The 13,194-nt window shown below is 48.3% G+C and overlaps 1 protein-coding gene across 2 annotated transcripts in view; it reads left to right on the top strand.

Annotated features, from left to right (window-relative positions):
• The first annotated feature begins 1,376 nt into the window (after positions 1–1,376).
• LOC119957845 (complement C1s subcomponent-like) overlaps positions 1,377–13,194 on the top strand; it is a 52,559-nt gene continuing 40,741 nt past the window's right edge. The window contains exons 1-2 of one of the 2 annotated variants that reach the window (XM_038785995.1): positions 1,377–1,441; positions 12,962–13,178. In XM_038785995.1, coding sequence (XP_038641923.1) covers positions 1,392–1,441; positions 12,962–13,178 — 267 coding nt within the window. In that variant the 5' untranslated portion in view covers positions 1,377–1,391. Of the gene's footprint in view, positions 1,442–5,809; positions 5,967–12,961; positions 13,179–13,194 lie in introns of those variants that run through there. The other variant, XM_038785996.1, reaches the window with a different exon arrangement.

Here is a 13,194-nt window from a genome sequence, read left to right as displayed (position 1 = left end):
GTTGTTGGAGCTGCACTCATCCAGTTAAGTGGAGAGTATTCCATTACACTCGTGACTTGTGCCTTGTAGGTGGTGGACAGGCTTTTGGGGGTCAGGAGCTGAGTTACTCATCATAGGATTTATAGCCCTTACCTGTACTGGTAGCCACAGTATTAATATGGCCAGTCCAGTCATGGAAGACAGAGGGTAGTAGTGGAAGAATGCTTTTCTGAATGGAGGGCTGTGACGAGTGATGTGCCGCAAGGTTCACTGCTGGGACCTTTGGTGTTTGTAGTATATATAAATGATTTGGAAGAAAATGTCTGATTGGTTAGTTTGTGGATGACACAAATGTTGGTGGAATTGCAGATAGTGATGAGGACTGTCAAAGGATACAGCAGGATATAGATCGGTTGGAGACTTGCGTGGAGAGATATCAGATGGAGTTTAATCCGGACAAATGTGAGACAATGCATTTTAGAAAGTCTAATACAGATGGGAAATATACAGTAAATAGCAGAACCCTTAAGAGTAATGACAGGCAGAGGGATCTGGGTGTACAGGTCCAAAGGTCACTGAAAGTGGCAACGCAGGTGGAGAAGGTCGTCAAGAAGGCATACGGCATGCTTGCCTTCATCGGCCAGGGCATTGAGTGTAATAATTGGCAAGTCATGCTGCACCTGTATAGAACCTTAGTTAGGCCACACTTGGAATATAGTGTTCAATTCTGATCGCCACACTACCAGAAGGATGTGGAGGCTTTGGAGAGGGTACAGAAGAGATTTACCAGGATGTTGCCCGGTATGGAGGGTGTTAGCTTTCAGGAGATAAACTCGATTTTTTCTCACTGGAACGACGGAGATTGAGGGGCAACCTGATAGAAGTCTACAAAATTATGAGGGGCATAGACAGAGTGGATAGTCAGATGCTTTCTCCCAGGGTGGAAGAGTCAATTACTAGGGGGCATAGGTTTAAGGTGCGAGGGGCAAAGTTTAGAGGAGATGTGCGAGGGAAGTTTTTTACACAGAGGGTAGTGGGTGCCTGGAACTCGCTGCTGGAAGCAGGTACGATAGTGACGTTTAAGGGGCGTCTTGACAAATGCAGGAATAGGATGGGAATAGAGGGATACTGACCCTGGAAGTGGAGAAGGTTTTAGTTTAGTCGGGCAGCATGATCGGTACAGGCTTGGAGGGCCGAAGAGCCTGTTGATGTGCTGTACTTTTCTTTGTCCTTTGTTCTTTTGTTCTTTCCTGTCGATTTCAGGTGGAAGAGAATGTGAAAGTTCTGTTTTCTGACGGTGTGCTAAATCACAGCTCTTCATGAATCTTGCTCATCACCCAGCACCAGCATTGAATTCCGGATACCACCTTTCTTCACTGAAAGCGTTGAGGTGGACTGTTCTGTGTGATGAAATGACTATTTGGCAATGTCCTTTGACCAATTCTGCCACTTTTATCTCCAGGTAAGGCCACATAGTTCTTCATCTCCTGGTGCACTTAGTTCTTGTTATCTTTTCTAGTTCATAGAATCATAGAATCCAGTGCAGAAGACCATTCAGCCCATCAAGTCTGCACCAATGCAATACCTAGGCCCCGAACCCTGTCTAATCCCCGTAATCACACTTATCCTTGGGACACTAAGGGTCAATTTATCATGCCCAATCCACCTAACCTGCACACAGGGTGCTCCCGTGGGAGGAAACTGGAGCACCCGGTGGAACCCACACGGACACGGGGAGAACGTGCAAACTCCACACACACAGTCACCCAAGTCCCTGGCGATGTGAGGCAGCAGTGCTACTACTGTGCCACCGTGGCGGCCACGGTATTTATCAAATATTTTATTGAATATCTTTCTCCAGTCTCTCATTATTTTTTCAGAAGCTTTAAAGTGTGGAATTTAAAATACAGATGAAGGGTGAGAATGAAAAATCAAACATAGTGTTTTGTGCTTAAACAAAGGAGCTTACAATGGGATGAGCGAAGAGCTAGCTAAGGTAGACTGGGAGCAAAGACTTTATGGTGAAACAGTTGAGGAACAGTGGAGAACCTTCCAAGCGATTTTTCACAGTGCTCAGCAAAGGTTTATACCAACAAAAAGGAAGGATGGTAGAAAGAGAGAAAATCGACCGTGGATATCTAAGGGAGAGTATCAAATTGAAGGAAAGAGCATACAAAGTGGCAAAGATTAATGGGAGACTAGAGGACTTGGAAATCTTTAGGGGGCAACAGAAAGCGACTAAAAAAGCTATAGAGAAGAGTAATATAGATTATGAGAGTAAACTTGCTCAGAATATAAAAACAAATAATAAAAGTTTCTACAAATATTTAAAACAAAAAAGAGTGGCTAAGGTAAATGTTGGTCCTTTAGAGGATGAGAAGGGAGATTTAATAATGGGAGATGAGGAAATGGCTGAGGAACTGAACAGGTTTTTTGGTTCGGTCTTCACAGTGGAAGACACAAATAACATGCCAGTGATTGATAGAAATGAGGCTATGAGAGGTGAGGACCTTGAGATGATTGTTATCACTAAGGAGGTAGTGATGGGTAAGCTAATGGGGCTAAAGGTAGACAAGTCTCCTGGCCCGAATGGAATGCATCCCAGAGTGCTAAAAGAGATGGCTAGGGAAATTGCAAATGCACTAGTGATAATTTACCAAAATTCACTAGACTCTGGGGTGGTCCTGGGGATTGGAAATTAGCAAACGTGACGCCACTGTTTAAGAAAGGACGTAGGCAGAAAGCGGGTAATTCTAGGCCAGTTAGCTTAACTTCGGTAGTAGGGAAGATGTTGGAATCTATCATCAAGGAAGAAACAGCGAGGCATCTGGATAGAAACTATCCCATTGGGCAGACGAAGCATGGGTTCATAAAGGGCAGGTCGTGCCTAACTAATTTAGTGGAATTTTTTGAGGACGTTACCAGTGTGGTAGATAACAGGGAGCCAATGGATGTTGTATATCTGGATTTTGAGACAGCCTTTGACAAGGTGCCACACAAATGATTGCTGCATAAGATAAAGATGCATGGCATTAAGGGTAAAGTAGTAGCATGGATAGAGGATTGGTTAATTAATAGAAAGCAAAGAGTTGGGATAAATGGGTGTTTCTCTGGTTGGCAATCAGTAGCTAGTGGTGTCCCTCAGGGATCAGTGTTGGGCTCACAATTGTTCACAATTTACAGAGATAATTTGGAGTTGGGGACCAAGGGCAATGTGTCCAAGCTTGCAGACGTCACAAAGATGAGTGGTAAAGCAAAAAGTGCAGAGGATACTGGAAGTCTGCAGAGGGATTTGGATAGGTTAGGTGAATGGGTTAGGGTCTGGCAGATGGAATACAATGTTGACAAACAAAGAACAAAGAAAAGTACAGCACAGGAACAGGCCCTTCGGCCCTCCAAGCCCGTGCCAACCGTGCTGCCCGACTAAACGGCAATCTTCTACACTTCCTGGATCCATATGCCTCTATTCCCATCCTATTCATGTATTTGTCAAAAGTCCCTTAAACGTCACTATCGTACCGCTTCCACCACCTCCTCCAGCACCCACTACCCTCTGTGTAAAAAAACTTGCCTCGTACATAGATTTCATAGATTTCATAGAATTTACAGTGCAGAAGGAGGCCATTTAGCCCATCGAGTCTGCACCGGCTCTTGGAAAGAGCACCCTACCCAAGGTCAGCAACTCCACCCTATCCCCATAACCCAATAACCCCACCTAACACTAAGGGCAATTTTGGAAACTAAGGGCAATTTATCATGGCCAATCCACCTAACCTGCACATCTTTGGACTGTGGGAGGAAACCGGAGCACCCGGAGGAAACCCACGCACACACGGGGAGGATGTGCAGACTCCGCACAGACAGTGACCCAAGCTGGAATCGAACCTGGGACCCTGGAGCTGTGAAGCGATTGTGCTATCCACAATGCTACCGTGCTGCTCATAAACTCTAAACCTTGCCCCTCGCACCTTAAACCTATGCCCCCTAGTAATTAACCCCTCTACCCTGGGGAAAAGCCTTTGACTATCCAAAATAATCGCTTATTGTCACAAGTAGGCTTCAATGAAGTTACTGTGAAAAGCCCCTAGTCGCCCGTTCAGGGAGGCCGGTATGGGAATTGAACCCGCGCTGCTGGCATTGTTCTGTCTTGCAAGCCATATATTTAGCCCACTGTGCTAAACCAGCCACTAAGACAAATGTGAGGTTATCCATTTTGGTAGGAATAACAGCAAACGGGATTATTATTTAAATGATAAAATATTAAAACATGCTGCTGTGCAGAGAGACCTGGGTGTGCTAGTGCATGAGCCACAAAATGTTGGTTTCCAGGTGCAACAGGTGGTTAAGAAGGCAAATGGAATTTTGTCCTTCATTGTTAGAGGCATGGAGGTTAAGAATAGGGAGGTTATGCTGCAATTATATAAACTGTTAGTGAGGCCACATCTGGAGTATTGTGTTCAGTTTTGGTCTCCTTACCTGAGAAAGGACGTACTGGCGCTGGAAGGTGTGCAGAGGAGATTCACTAGGTTAATCCCAGAGCTGAAGGGGTTGGATTATGAGGAGAGGTTGAGTAGACTGGGACTGTACTCGTTGGAATTTAGAAGGATGCGGAGGGATCTTATAGAAACATTTAAAATTATGAAGGGAATAGATAGGATAGGTGCGGGCAGGTTGTTTCCCCTGGCGGGTGAAAGCAGAACTAGGGGACATAGCCTCAAAATAAGGGGAAGTAGATTTAGGACTGAGTTTAGGAGGAACTTCTTCACCCAAAGGGTTGTGAATCGATGGAATTCCTTGCTCAGTGAAGCAGTTGAGGCTCCTTCATTAAATGTTTTTAAGATAAAAATAGATAGTTTTTTGAAGAATAAAGTGATTAAGGGTTATGGTGTTCAGGCCGGAAAGTGGAGCTGAGTCCACAAAAGATCAGCCATGATCTCATTGAATGGGGGGGGGGGGGGGGGGGGACAGGCTCGAGGGGCCAGATGACCTACTCCTTCTCCTAGCTCTTATGTTCTTCTGTTCTTAAACTCTCTTGCTGCTGCAAGTTATTTGCCTTCTTGGCAAGTTCTACAACTTTCCATTTAAATTGAGCTGTGCATTGTTATTCTCCCTTGAAGGTTCCGAGGTTTCCAGCTGCCTCGCTGATTAACTGCAATTGCTGCTCGAATTTTCAGAGGGAAAGTCTAACAGTTCCAGTGTGTAACATCAAATTAATAAACTGCACTAATTAGCTGAAAGTAATTAATAATTACAAAGCCTTTGATCCCTCAAGAAACGAGGATCGCCTTTTGCACAAAGTTAATGAAAAATTCAGTTTTTTCAGACCAGAAGTCATGGGGTTGAACTTTATTCACGATTGACTGTTGCACGAGTATGATCAATATCTCTCTCTCTATCTGTCTGTTCGTCACTCTCAGTCTATCCATCTCAGACTATCTGCCACTCTCAATCATGTTTTGTTTTTGTTTTTTTTTGAACAAGTGACCAGTCCCAATTGGTACTTTGGTCACATCTTATTCTTGGAAATGATCAGGCTGGGGTTTGGAATGCCAAGTGTTTACTGAATAAAAAATCTCTATTTACTGTCCTCAAGCGATTGTGGATCACTCGGTTAATCTTTAATCGCACTTCTGCCGAAAAGCAGCCCGATGATGAATTAATTTACAAGAAATAAGGGACCCCTGTACAAAGCTGTGATTAAATTACCCCTGCCACAAACGTGGTCGGACGGACAAAGTTTCAATGAGAATACATGGGATCTGCACAGTCTTTCAGAGCTGGGCTGGACGAGTGTGCTTTGGCTCAATGACTGGCGGGGGCCCCGATGTGTGTATTTCTGGGGCTGGTGCCAAACAACCTTAGATCCAAGGGACCAAGAGTCAGAGTGTTGAACCCATGAAATCAAACCAGTTCATGTTTGACTGGTAGGAAGCGACACGGCAAGACTCCCGTTCTTCTGAGGGTTGTGAAAAGCCAGTGGAAATGTGGTGAGTGAGAAATATAGAAAAAGAAACAGAAGGGAAGTAAGGGAGAGAGTCTAAAGCTGAAAGGATCAAAAGGTTTGGAATTCTGGCACACCTCATAGGTTTGAGGTCCGTGGGGCAAAGTTTAGAGGAGGTGTGCGAGGCAGGTTTTTTACGCAGAGGGTGGTGAGTATCTGGAACGTGTTGCCAGGGGAGGTATGGAAGCAGATATATTAACAGCATGCAAAAGGCATCTTGACAAACACATGGATAGGATGGGTATAGAGGGATACGGCACAAGGAAGTGCTGAGGGTTTTGATCAAGGGTGGTATCATGACCCCTACAGGCTTGGAGGGCCGAAGGGGACCTTTAGTGTCTGGTTGAGGAGCAGGCAGGCTCCGGTTTAATATTTCCTTCAAAAGGTCCCAAGTCCGATGGTCAGTAACTCCTCCAATTTGACCCATGCAGGTCATCCTAAAGGCTGATGGTCGATGGTCAGAGGTCATGGTGCACCAACGATATTGGTTGAGGCCTTGCATTAAGATTTCAGGGGACGAGGCAGTAGATTAGAAATCAGGACCTCTGAGATTATAATCTCTGGATTACTCCCTGTGCCACATGCTAGCGAGTGTAGAAATATAAAAATACGATGGGTGAATATCAGGATGTTGCCTGGTATGGAGGGTATTAACTACGAGGAGAGGTTGGATAAACTCGGTTTGTTCTCACTGGAACGACAGAGGTTGAAGGGGAACCTGGGTAATAGGTTTAAGGTGCGAGGGGCAAAGTTTAGAGGAGATGTGCGAGGGAAGTTTTTTACGCAGAGGGCAGTGGGTGCCTGGAACTCTCTGCCGGAGGAGTTGGTGGAAGCAGGGGTGATAGTGACGTTTAAGGGGGGGGGGGGGGGGGGTCTTGACAAATACCTGAATAGGCTGGGAATAGAGGGATACGGACCCCGGAAGTGTTGAAGGTTTCAGGTTAGACGGTTAGACGGTTGGATGGTCAGCACAGGCTCGGAGGGCCGAAGGGCCTGTTCCTGTGCTGTAGTTTTCTTTGTTCTTTGAATGCATGGCTCAAGAGTTGGCGCAGGAGGGAGGGGTTTAGATCCTTGGGTCACTTGGACCATTTCTGGGGAAGGTGGGACCTCTACAAGCGGGAGGGTCTGTATCCTAACCACATTGGAACCAACATCCTTGCAGGTAGGTTTGCTACTGCAGTTGGGAGGAGTTTCAATTAGTTTGGTAGGGGGAGGGAACACAGAGCATTAGTAAAATAGAGTCACCTCATGCTATAATAAAGGAAGCAAGACAGAGTGTGTTCAGCTATGTTGAATGTCAAGAGAGTAAGACAAGGCTGGATGGTCTTTACTTTAATGCTGGGAGTGTAATAGGTAAGACTGATGAGTTAAGGGCGTGGATTGACACATATAATTGTGACATTGTTCCCATCACAGAGAAGGGATGGGCAGGATTGGCAACTTAACATTACGAGGTGTAGGATCTTTAGGCGAGATAGAGGAGGGTTTGAAAAGGGAGGTGGTGTTGCACTATTAATTAAGGAATCAATTACTGCAATGAGGAGAGATGATATCTTGGAAAGGTCTTCAAATGAGGTTTCATGGGTAGAATTTAGGAATACAAAGGGGGCAGCCATATTGCTGGGAGTGTATTATGGACCCCAAAAGAGTCAGTGGCATATAGGGGAGCAACTTTGTAGACAATTCACTGATGTGTGTAAGAATAATAATCCAGTAATTAGAGTCGGGGATTTCAACTTCCCCAACATAAATTTGGATAGTCATAGTGTAAAGGGGTTAGAAGGGGCGCATTTCTTGAAATATATTCAGGGAAGTTTATTGCATCAATACGTAGAATGCCCAACAAGAGATGGAGCAGTGCTGGATCTGGTTCTGCAGAACGAAGCTGACAAGTGTTCAATGTGACAGCGGGGGAGCATTTTAGTGATAGCGATCACAACGCAGTTTGGTTCAAGTTTGTGATGGACAAGGAAAAAGATAACCTGCGCAAAATGGTTTTGGGTTAGTGCAAGGCAGATTTGACTGAAATAAGGCCAGATCTGGCCAAATCTGACTGGGGACAGCTTCTTGTGGGAAAATCTACAGCGGAGCAGTGGGGGACACTCCAACGTGAAATGGGGAGAGTACAGGTTCAACATGTTCCCAGGAGGTGGAAATGTAGGAACAATAACTTCAGGGAACCCTGGATGTTCAGGACAATCCAGGTCTCGATAAGGAGGATGAGAAAGGCTTTTAGCAAGTCCAACTGTAACCCGAGAAGAATATGGTAAATGCACGAGGAAACTTAAGAAAGCAATTAGAAGAGCAAAAAGGGGGGCACGAGAACGGACTTGTGAATAAGATTAGGGTGATCTCTCAAATATTCTAATTAAGGAGAAGAGGTTAACCATGGAAACGAGGTTTACTAGGGCCCATTAGAGACCAAGGGAGCAATCTGTGTACAAAGCACAGTAGGAAGTCTTAAAGTCAGGTTAAAGTCCAACAGGTTGGTTTCAAACACAAGCTTTCGGAGCACTGCTCCTTCCTCAGGTGAATGGAGAGGTATGTTCCAGAAACATATCTATACACCAATTCAAAGATGCCAGACAATGCTCAGAATGCGAGCATTTGCAGGTAATCAAGCCTTTCCAGATCCAGAGATAGGGGTAACCCCAGGTTAAAGAGGTGTGAATTGTCTCAAGCCGGGACAGTTGGTAGGATTTCGCAAGCCCAGGCCAGATGGTGGGGGGTGAATGTAATGCAACATGAATCCAAGATCCCAGTTGAGGCCGCACTCACTTTTGCGGAACTTGGCTATAGGTTTTTGCTCGGCAATTCTGCATTGTCGTGCGTCCTGAGGGCCGCCTTGGAGAACGCTTACCCGGAGATCAGAGGCTGAATGCCCTTGACTGCTGAAGCATTCCCCGACTGGAAGGGAACATTCCTGCCTGGTGATTGTCGCGCGATGCCCCTTCATTCATTGTCGCAGCGTCTGCATGGTCTCGCCAATATACCACGCTTCGGGACATCCTTTCCTGCAGCGTATGAGGTAGACAACGTTGGCCGAGTCACACGAGTATGTGCCGCGTACCTGGTGGGTGGTGTTCTCACGTGTAATGGTGGTATCCATGTCGATATCTGGCACGTCTTGCAGAGATTGCCATGGCAGGGTTGTGTGGTGTTGTGGTCGCTGTTCTGAAGGCTGGATAGTTTGCTGCAAACAATGGTTTGTTTGAGGTTGCGCAGTCGTTTGAAGTTGTTCAAACAAACCATTGTTTGCAGATGGGCTGATCAGCTGGGCAGAGCAGTGGCAGATGATATTCAGCCCTGATAAGTGCGAGGTGACGCACTTTTGAAGAATAAACAGGATAGGGGAGTATGTAATGAATGGCAGGACACTAGGAAGCTCAGAAGAACAGATGGATCTTGGGGCACTTGTTCACAAATCCCTGAAGGCGGCAGAGCAGATGAACAGGGTAGTTAAGAAGGCAGATTTGACACTTGCCTTTATCAGTCGTGACAAAGATTACAAGAGCAAGGAGGTTATGTTGGAGCTGTACAGAACATTGATTCGGCCACTGTGCAGTCCTGGTCACCTTATTATAGGAAGGAGGTGGTTACACTGGAGAGTGTGCAGAGGAGATTCAACAGGATTCCGCCTGGGATGAAGCATCTGAGCGATAAGGACAGACTGGGTAGGCTGGAATTGTTTTCTTTTGAGCAGAGAAGGTTGACGGTGATCGAGGTGTAGAAGATTATGAGGGATTTGGATACAGGAAACAGGAAGCAGCTATTCCACTTGGTTGAGGGCTCAATCACAGGAGGCAACGTTTCAGGGTGAGAGACTGGAGATTCCGAGGGCATTTGAGAAAAGGAATTTTTACTCAGAGGGTGGTGAGAATACTGACCCTCTGACAGTGCGGCACTCCCTCAGTACTGACACTCCCTCAGTACTGACCCACTGACAGTGCGGCACTCCCTCAGTACTGACCCTCTGACAGTGCGGCACTCCCTCAGTACTGACACTTCCTCAGTACTGACCCACTGACAGTGCGGCACTCCCTCAGTACTGACCCTCTGACAGTGTGGCACTCACTCAGTACTGACCCTCTGACTGTGCGGCACTCCCTCAGTACTGACCCTCTGACAGTGCAGCATTCCCTCATTACTGGCCCTCTGACAGTGCAGCACTCCCTCAGTACTGACCCTCTGACAGTGCGGCACTCACTCAGTACTGACCCTCTGACAGTGCAGCACTCCCTCAGTACTGACCCTCTGACAGTGCGGCACTTCCTCAGTACTGACCCTCTGACAGTGCAGTGCTCCCTCAGTACTGACCCTCTGTCAGTGCAGCACTCCCCCAGTACTGACCCTCTGACAGTGCAGCACTCCCTCAGTACTGACCCTCTGACAGTGCAGCACTCCCTCAGTGCTGACCATCTGCCAGTGCAGCACTCCCTCAATACTGACCCTCTGACAGTGCAGCACTCCCTCAGTATTGACCCTCTGACAGTGCAGCACTCCATCAGTACTAACCCTCTGACAGTGGAGCACTCCCTCAGTACTGAAAATATGCCAGTGCAGCACTCCCTCAGTACTGACCCTCTGACAGTGCAGCACTCCCTCAGTACTGACCCTCTGACAGTGCAGCACTCCCTCAGTACTGACCCTCTGACAGTGCAGCACTCCCTCAGTACTGACCCTCTGACAGTGCAGCACTCCCTCAGTACTGACCCTCTGACAGTGCGGCACTCCCTCAGTACTGACCCTCTGACAGTGCAGCACTCCCTCAGTACTGACCCTCTGACAGTGTGCTGCTCCCTAAGTACTGACCATCTGACAGTGCGGCACTACCTGAGTACTGACACTCCGACAGTGCAACGCTCCCTCAGTACTGACCATCTGACAGTGGGGCACTCCCTCAGCACTGACTCTCGGACAGTGCGGCACTCCCTCAGTATTGACCCTCTGACAGTGCAGCACTCCCTCAGTACTGACCCTCTGACAGTGCGGCACTTCCTCAGTACTGACCCTCTGACAGTGCGGCACTCCCTCAGTACTGACACTTCCTCAGTACTGACCCACTGACAGTGCGGCACTCCCTCAGTACTGACCCTCTGACAGTGTGGCACTCACTCAGTACTGACCCTCTGACTGTGCGGCACTCCCTCAGTACTGACCCTCTGACAGTGCAGCATTCCCTCATTACTGGCCCTCTGACAGTGCAGCACTCCCTCAGTACTGACCCTCTGACAGTGCGGCACTCACTCAGTACTGACCCTCTGACAGTGCAGCACTCCCTCAGTACTGACCCTCTGACAGTGCGGCACTTCCTCAGTACTGACCCTCTGACAGTGCAGTGCTCCCTCAGTACTGACCCTCTGTCAGTGCAGCACTCCCCCAGTACTGACCCTCTGACAGTGCAGCACTCCCTCAGTACTGACCCTCTGACAGTGCAGCACTCCCTCAGTGCTGACCATCTGCCAGTGCAGCACTCCCTCAATACTGACCCTCTGACAGTGCAGCACTCCCTCAGTATTGACCCTCTGACAGTGCAGCACTCCATCAGTACTAACCCTCTGACAGTGGAGCACTCCCTCAGTACTGAAAATATGCCAGTGCAGCACTCCCTCAGTACTGACCCTCTGACAGTGCAGCACTCCCTCAGTACTGACCCTCTGACAGTGCAGCACTCCCTCAGTACTGACCCTCTGACAGTGCAGCACTCCCTCAGTACTGACCCTCTGACAGTGCAGCACTCCCTCAGTACTGACCCTCTGACAGTGCGGCACTCCCTCAGTACTGACCCTCTGACAGTGCAGCACTCCCTCAGTACTGACCCTCTGACAGTGTGCTGCTCCCTAAGTACTGACCATCTGACAGTGCGGCACTACCTGAGTACTGACACTCCGACAGTGCAACGCTCCCTCAGTACTGACCATCTGACAGTGGGGCACTCCCTCAGCACTGACTCTCGGACAGTGCGGCACTCCCTCAGTATTGACCCTCTGACAGTGCAGCACTCCCTCAGTACTGACCCTCTGACAGTGCGGCACTTCCTCAGTACTGACCCTCTGACAGTGCAGTGCTCCCTCAGTACTGACCCTCTGTCAGTGCAGCACTCCCCCAGTACTGAGCCTCTGACTGTGTGGCACTCCCTCAGTACTGACCCTCTGTCAGTGCAGCACTCCCTCAGTACTGACCCTCTGTCAGTGCAGCACTCCATCAGTAGTAACCCTCTGACAGTGCAGCGCTCTCTCAGTACTGATCTTCTGACAGTGCGACACTCCCTCAGTACTGATCCACTGACAGTGCAGCACTCCCTCAGTGCGGACCCTCTGACCGTGCGGCCCTCCCTCAGTACTGAACCTCTTATAATGCAGTAGTCCCTCATTAATGACCTGTGACAGTGCGGCCCTCCCTCAGTACTGACCCTCTGACAGTGCAGCGGCTCCCTCAGTACTGACCCTGTGATAGTGCAGCACACCCTCAGTACTGACCCTCTGTCAGTGCAGCACTCCATCAGTAGTAACCCTCTGACAGTGCAGCGCTCTCTCAGTACTGACAGTGCGACACTCCCTCAGTACTGATCCTCTGACAGTGCAGCACTCCCTCAGTGCGGACCCTCTGACAGTGCGGCCCTCCGTCAGTACTGAACCTCTTATAATGCAGTAGCCCCTCATTAATGACCCTCTGACAGTGCAGCACTCTCTCAGTACTGACCCTCTGACAGTGGAGCACTCACTCAGTACTGACCCTCTGACTTTGTGGCACATCCTCAGTACTCACCCTCTGAGTGTGCAGCACTGACTCAGTACTGACCCTCTGACAATGCAGCACTCCCTCAGTACTGACCCTCTGACATTGCCGATGTATAATGGTATAAATTGGGCAGGAAGTGGAAGAATAACTAATCTGGAACAACGAGGAATATCTGTGTCCGCTGTCCTGTTTGCCTTGGTGTATTCAATTTGTGTCTATGTGTCTCTCTCGTTGCTTTAGGCTGACTTTCTCTCTCCTCTTGCTGCCTTCGGCCTCCTGCATCATCTCGTTGAGTGGGCTGCAAGGCCAGATTACGTCTCGCGATTACCCCCAGGGTTACCCCAATGATGTGCAGCAGAGCTGGGAGATCCAGGTTGCCACTGGCTACGGCATCAGACTGTCCTTCACCCACATCGACATTGAGCCATCCCCAGATTGTGCCTATGATCATGTGCAGGTAATCCTTTTCTGTG

The sequence above is a fragment of the Scyliorhinus canicula genome, chromosome 27 (genome assembly GCF_902713615.1).
Source record: "Scyliorhinus canicula chromosome 27, sScyCan1.1, whole genome shotgun sequence".
In the NCBI taxonomy this organism is placed as follows: domain Eukaryota; kingdom Metazoa; phylum Chordata; class Chondrichthyes; order Carcharhiniformes; family Scyliorhinidae; genus Scyliorhinus; species Scyliorhinus canicula.
This window is presented reverse-complemented; position numbering and strand designations above follow the sequence as displayed.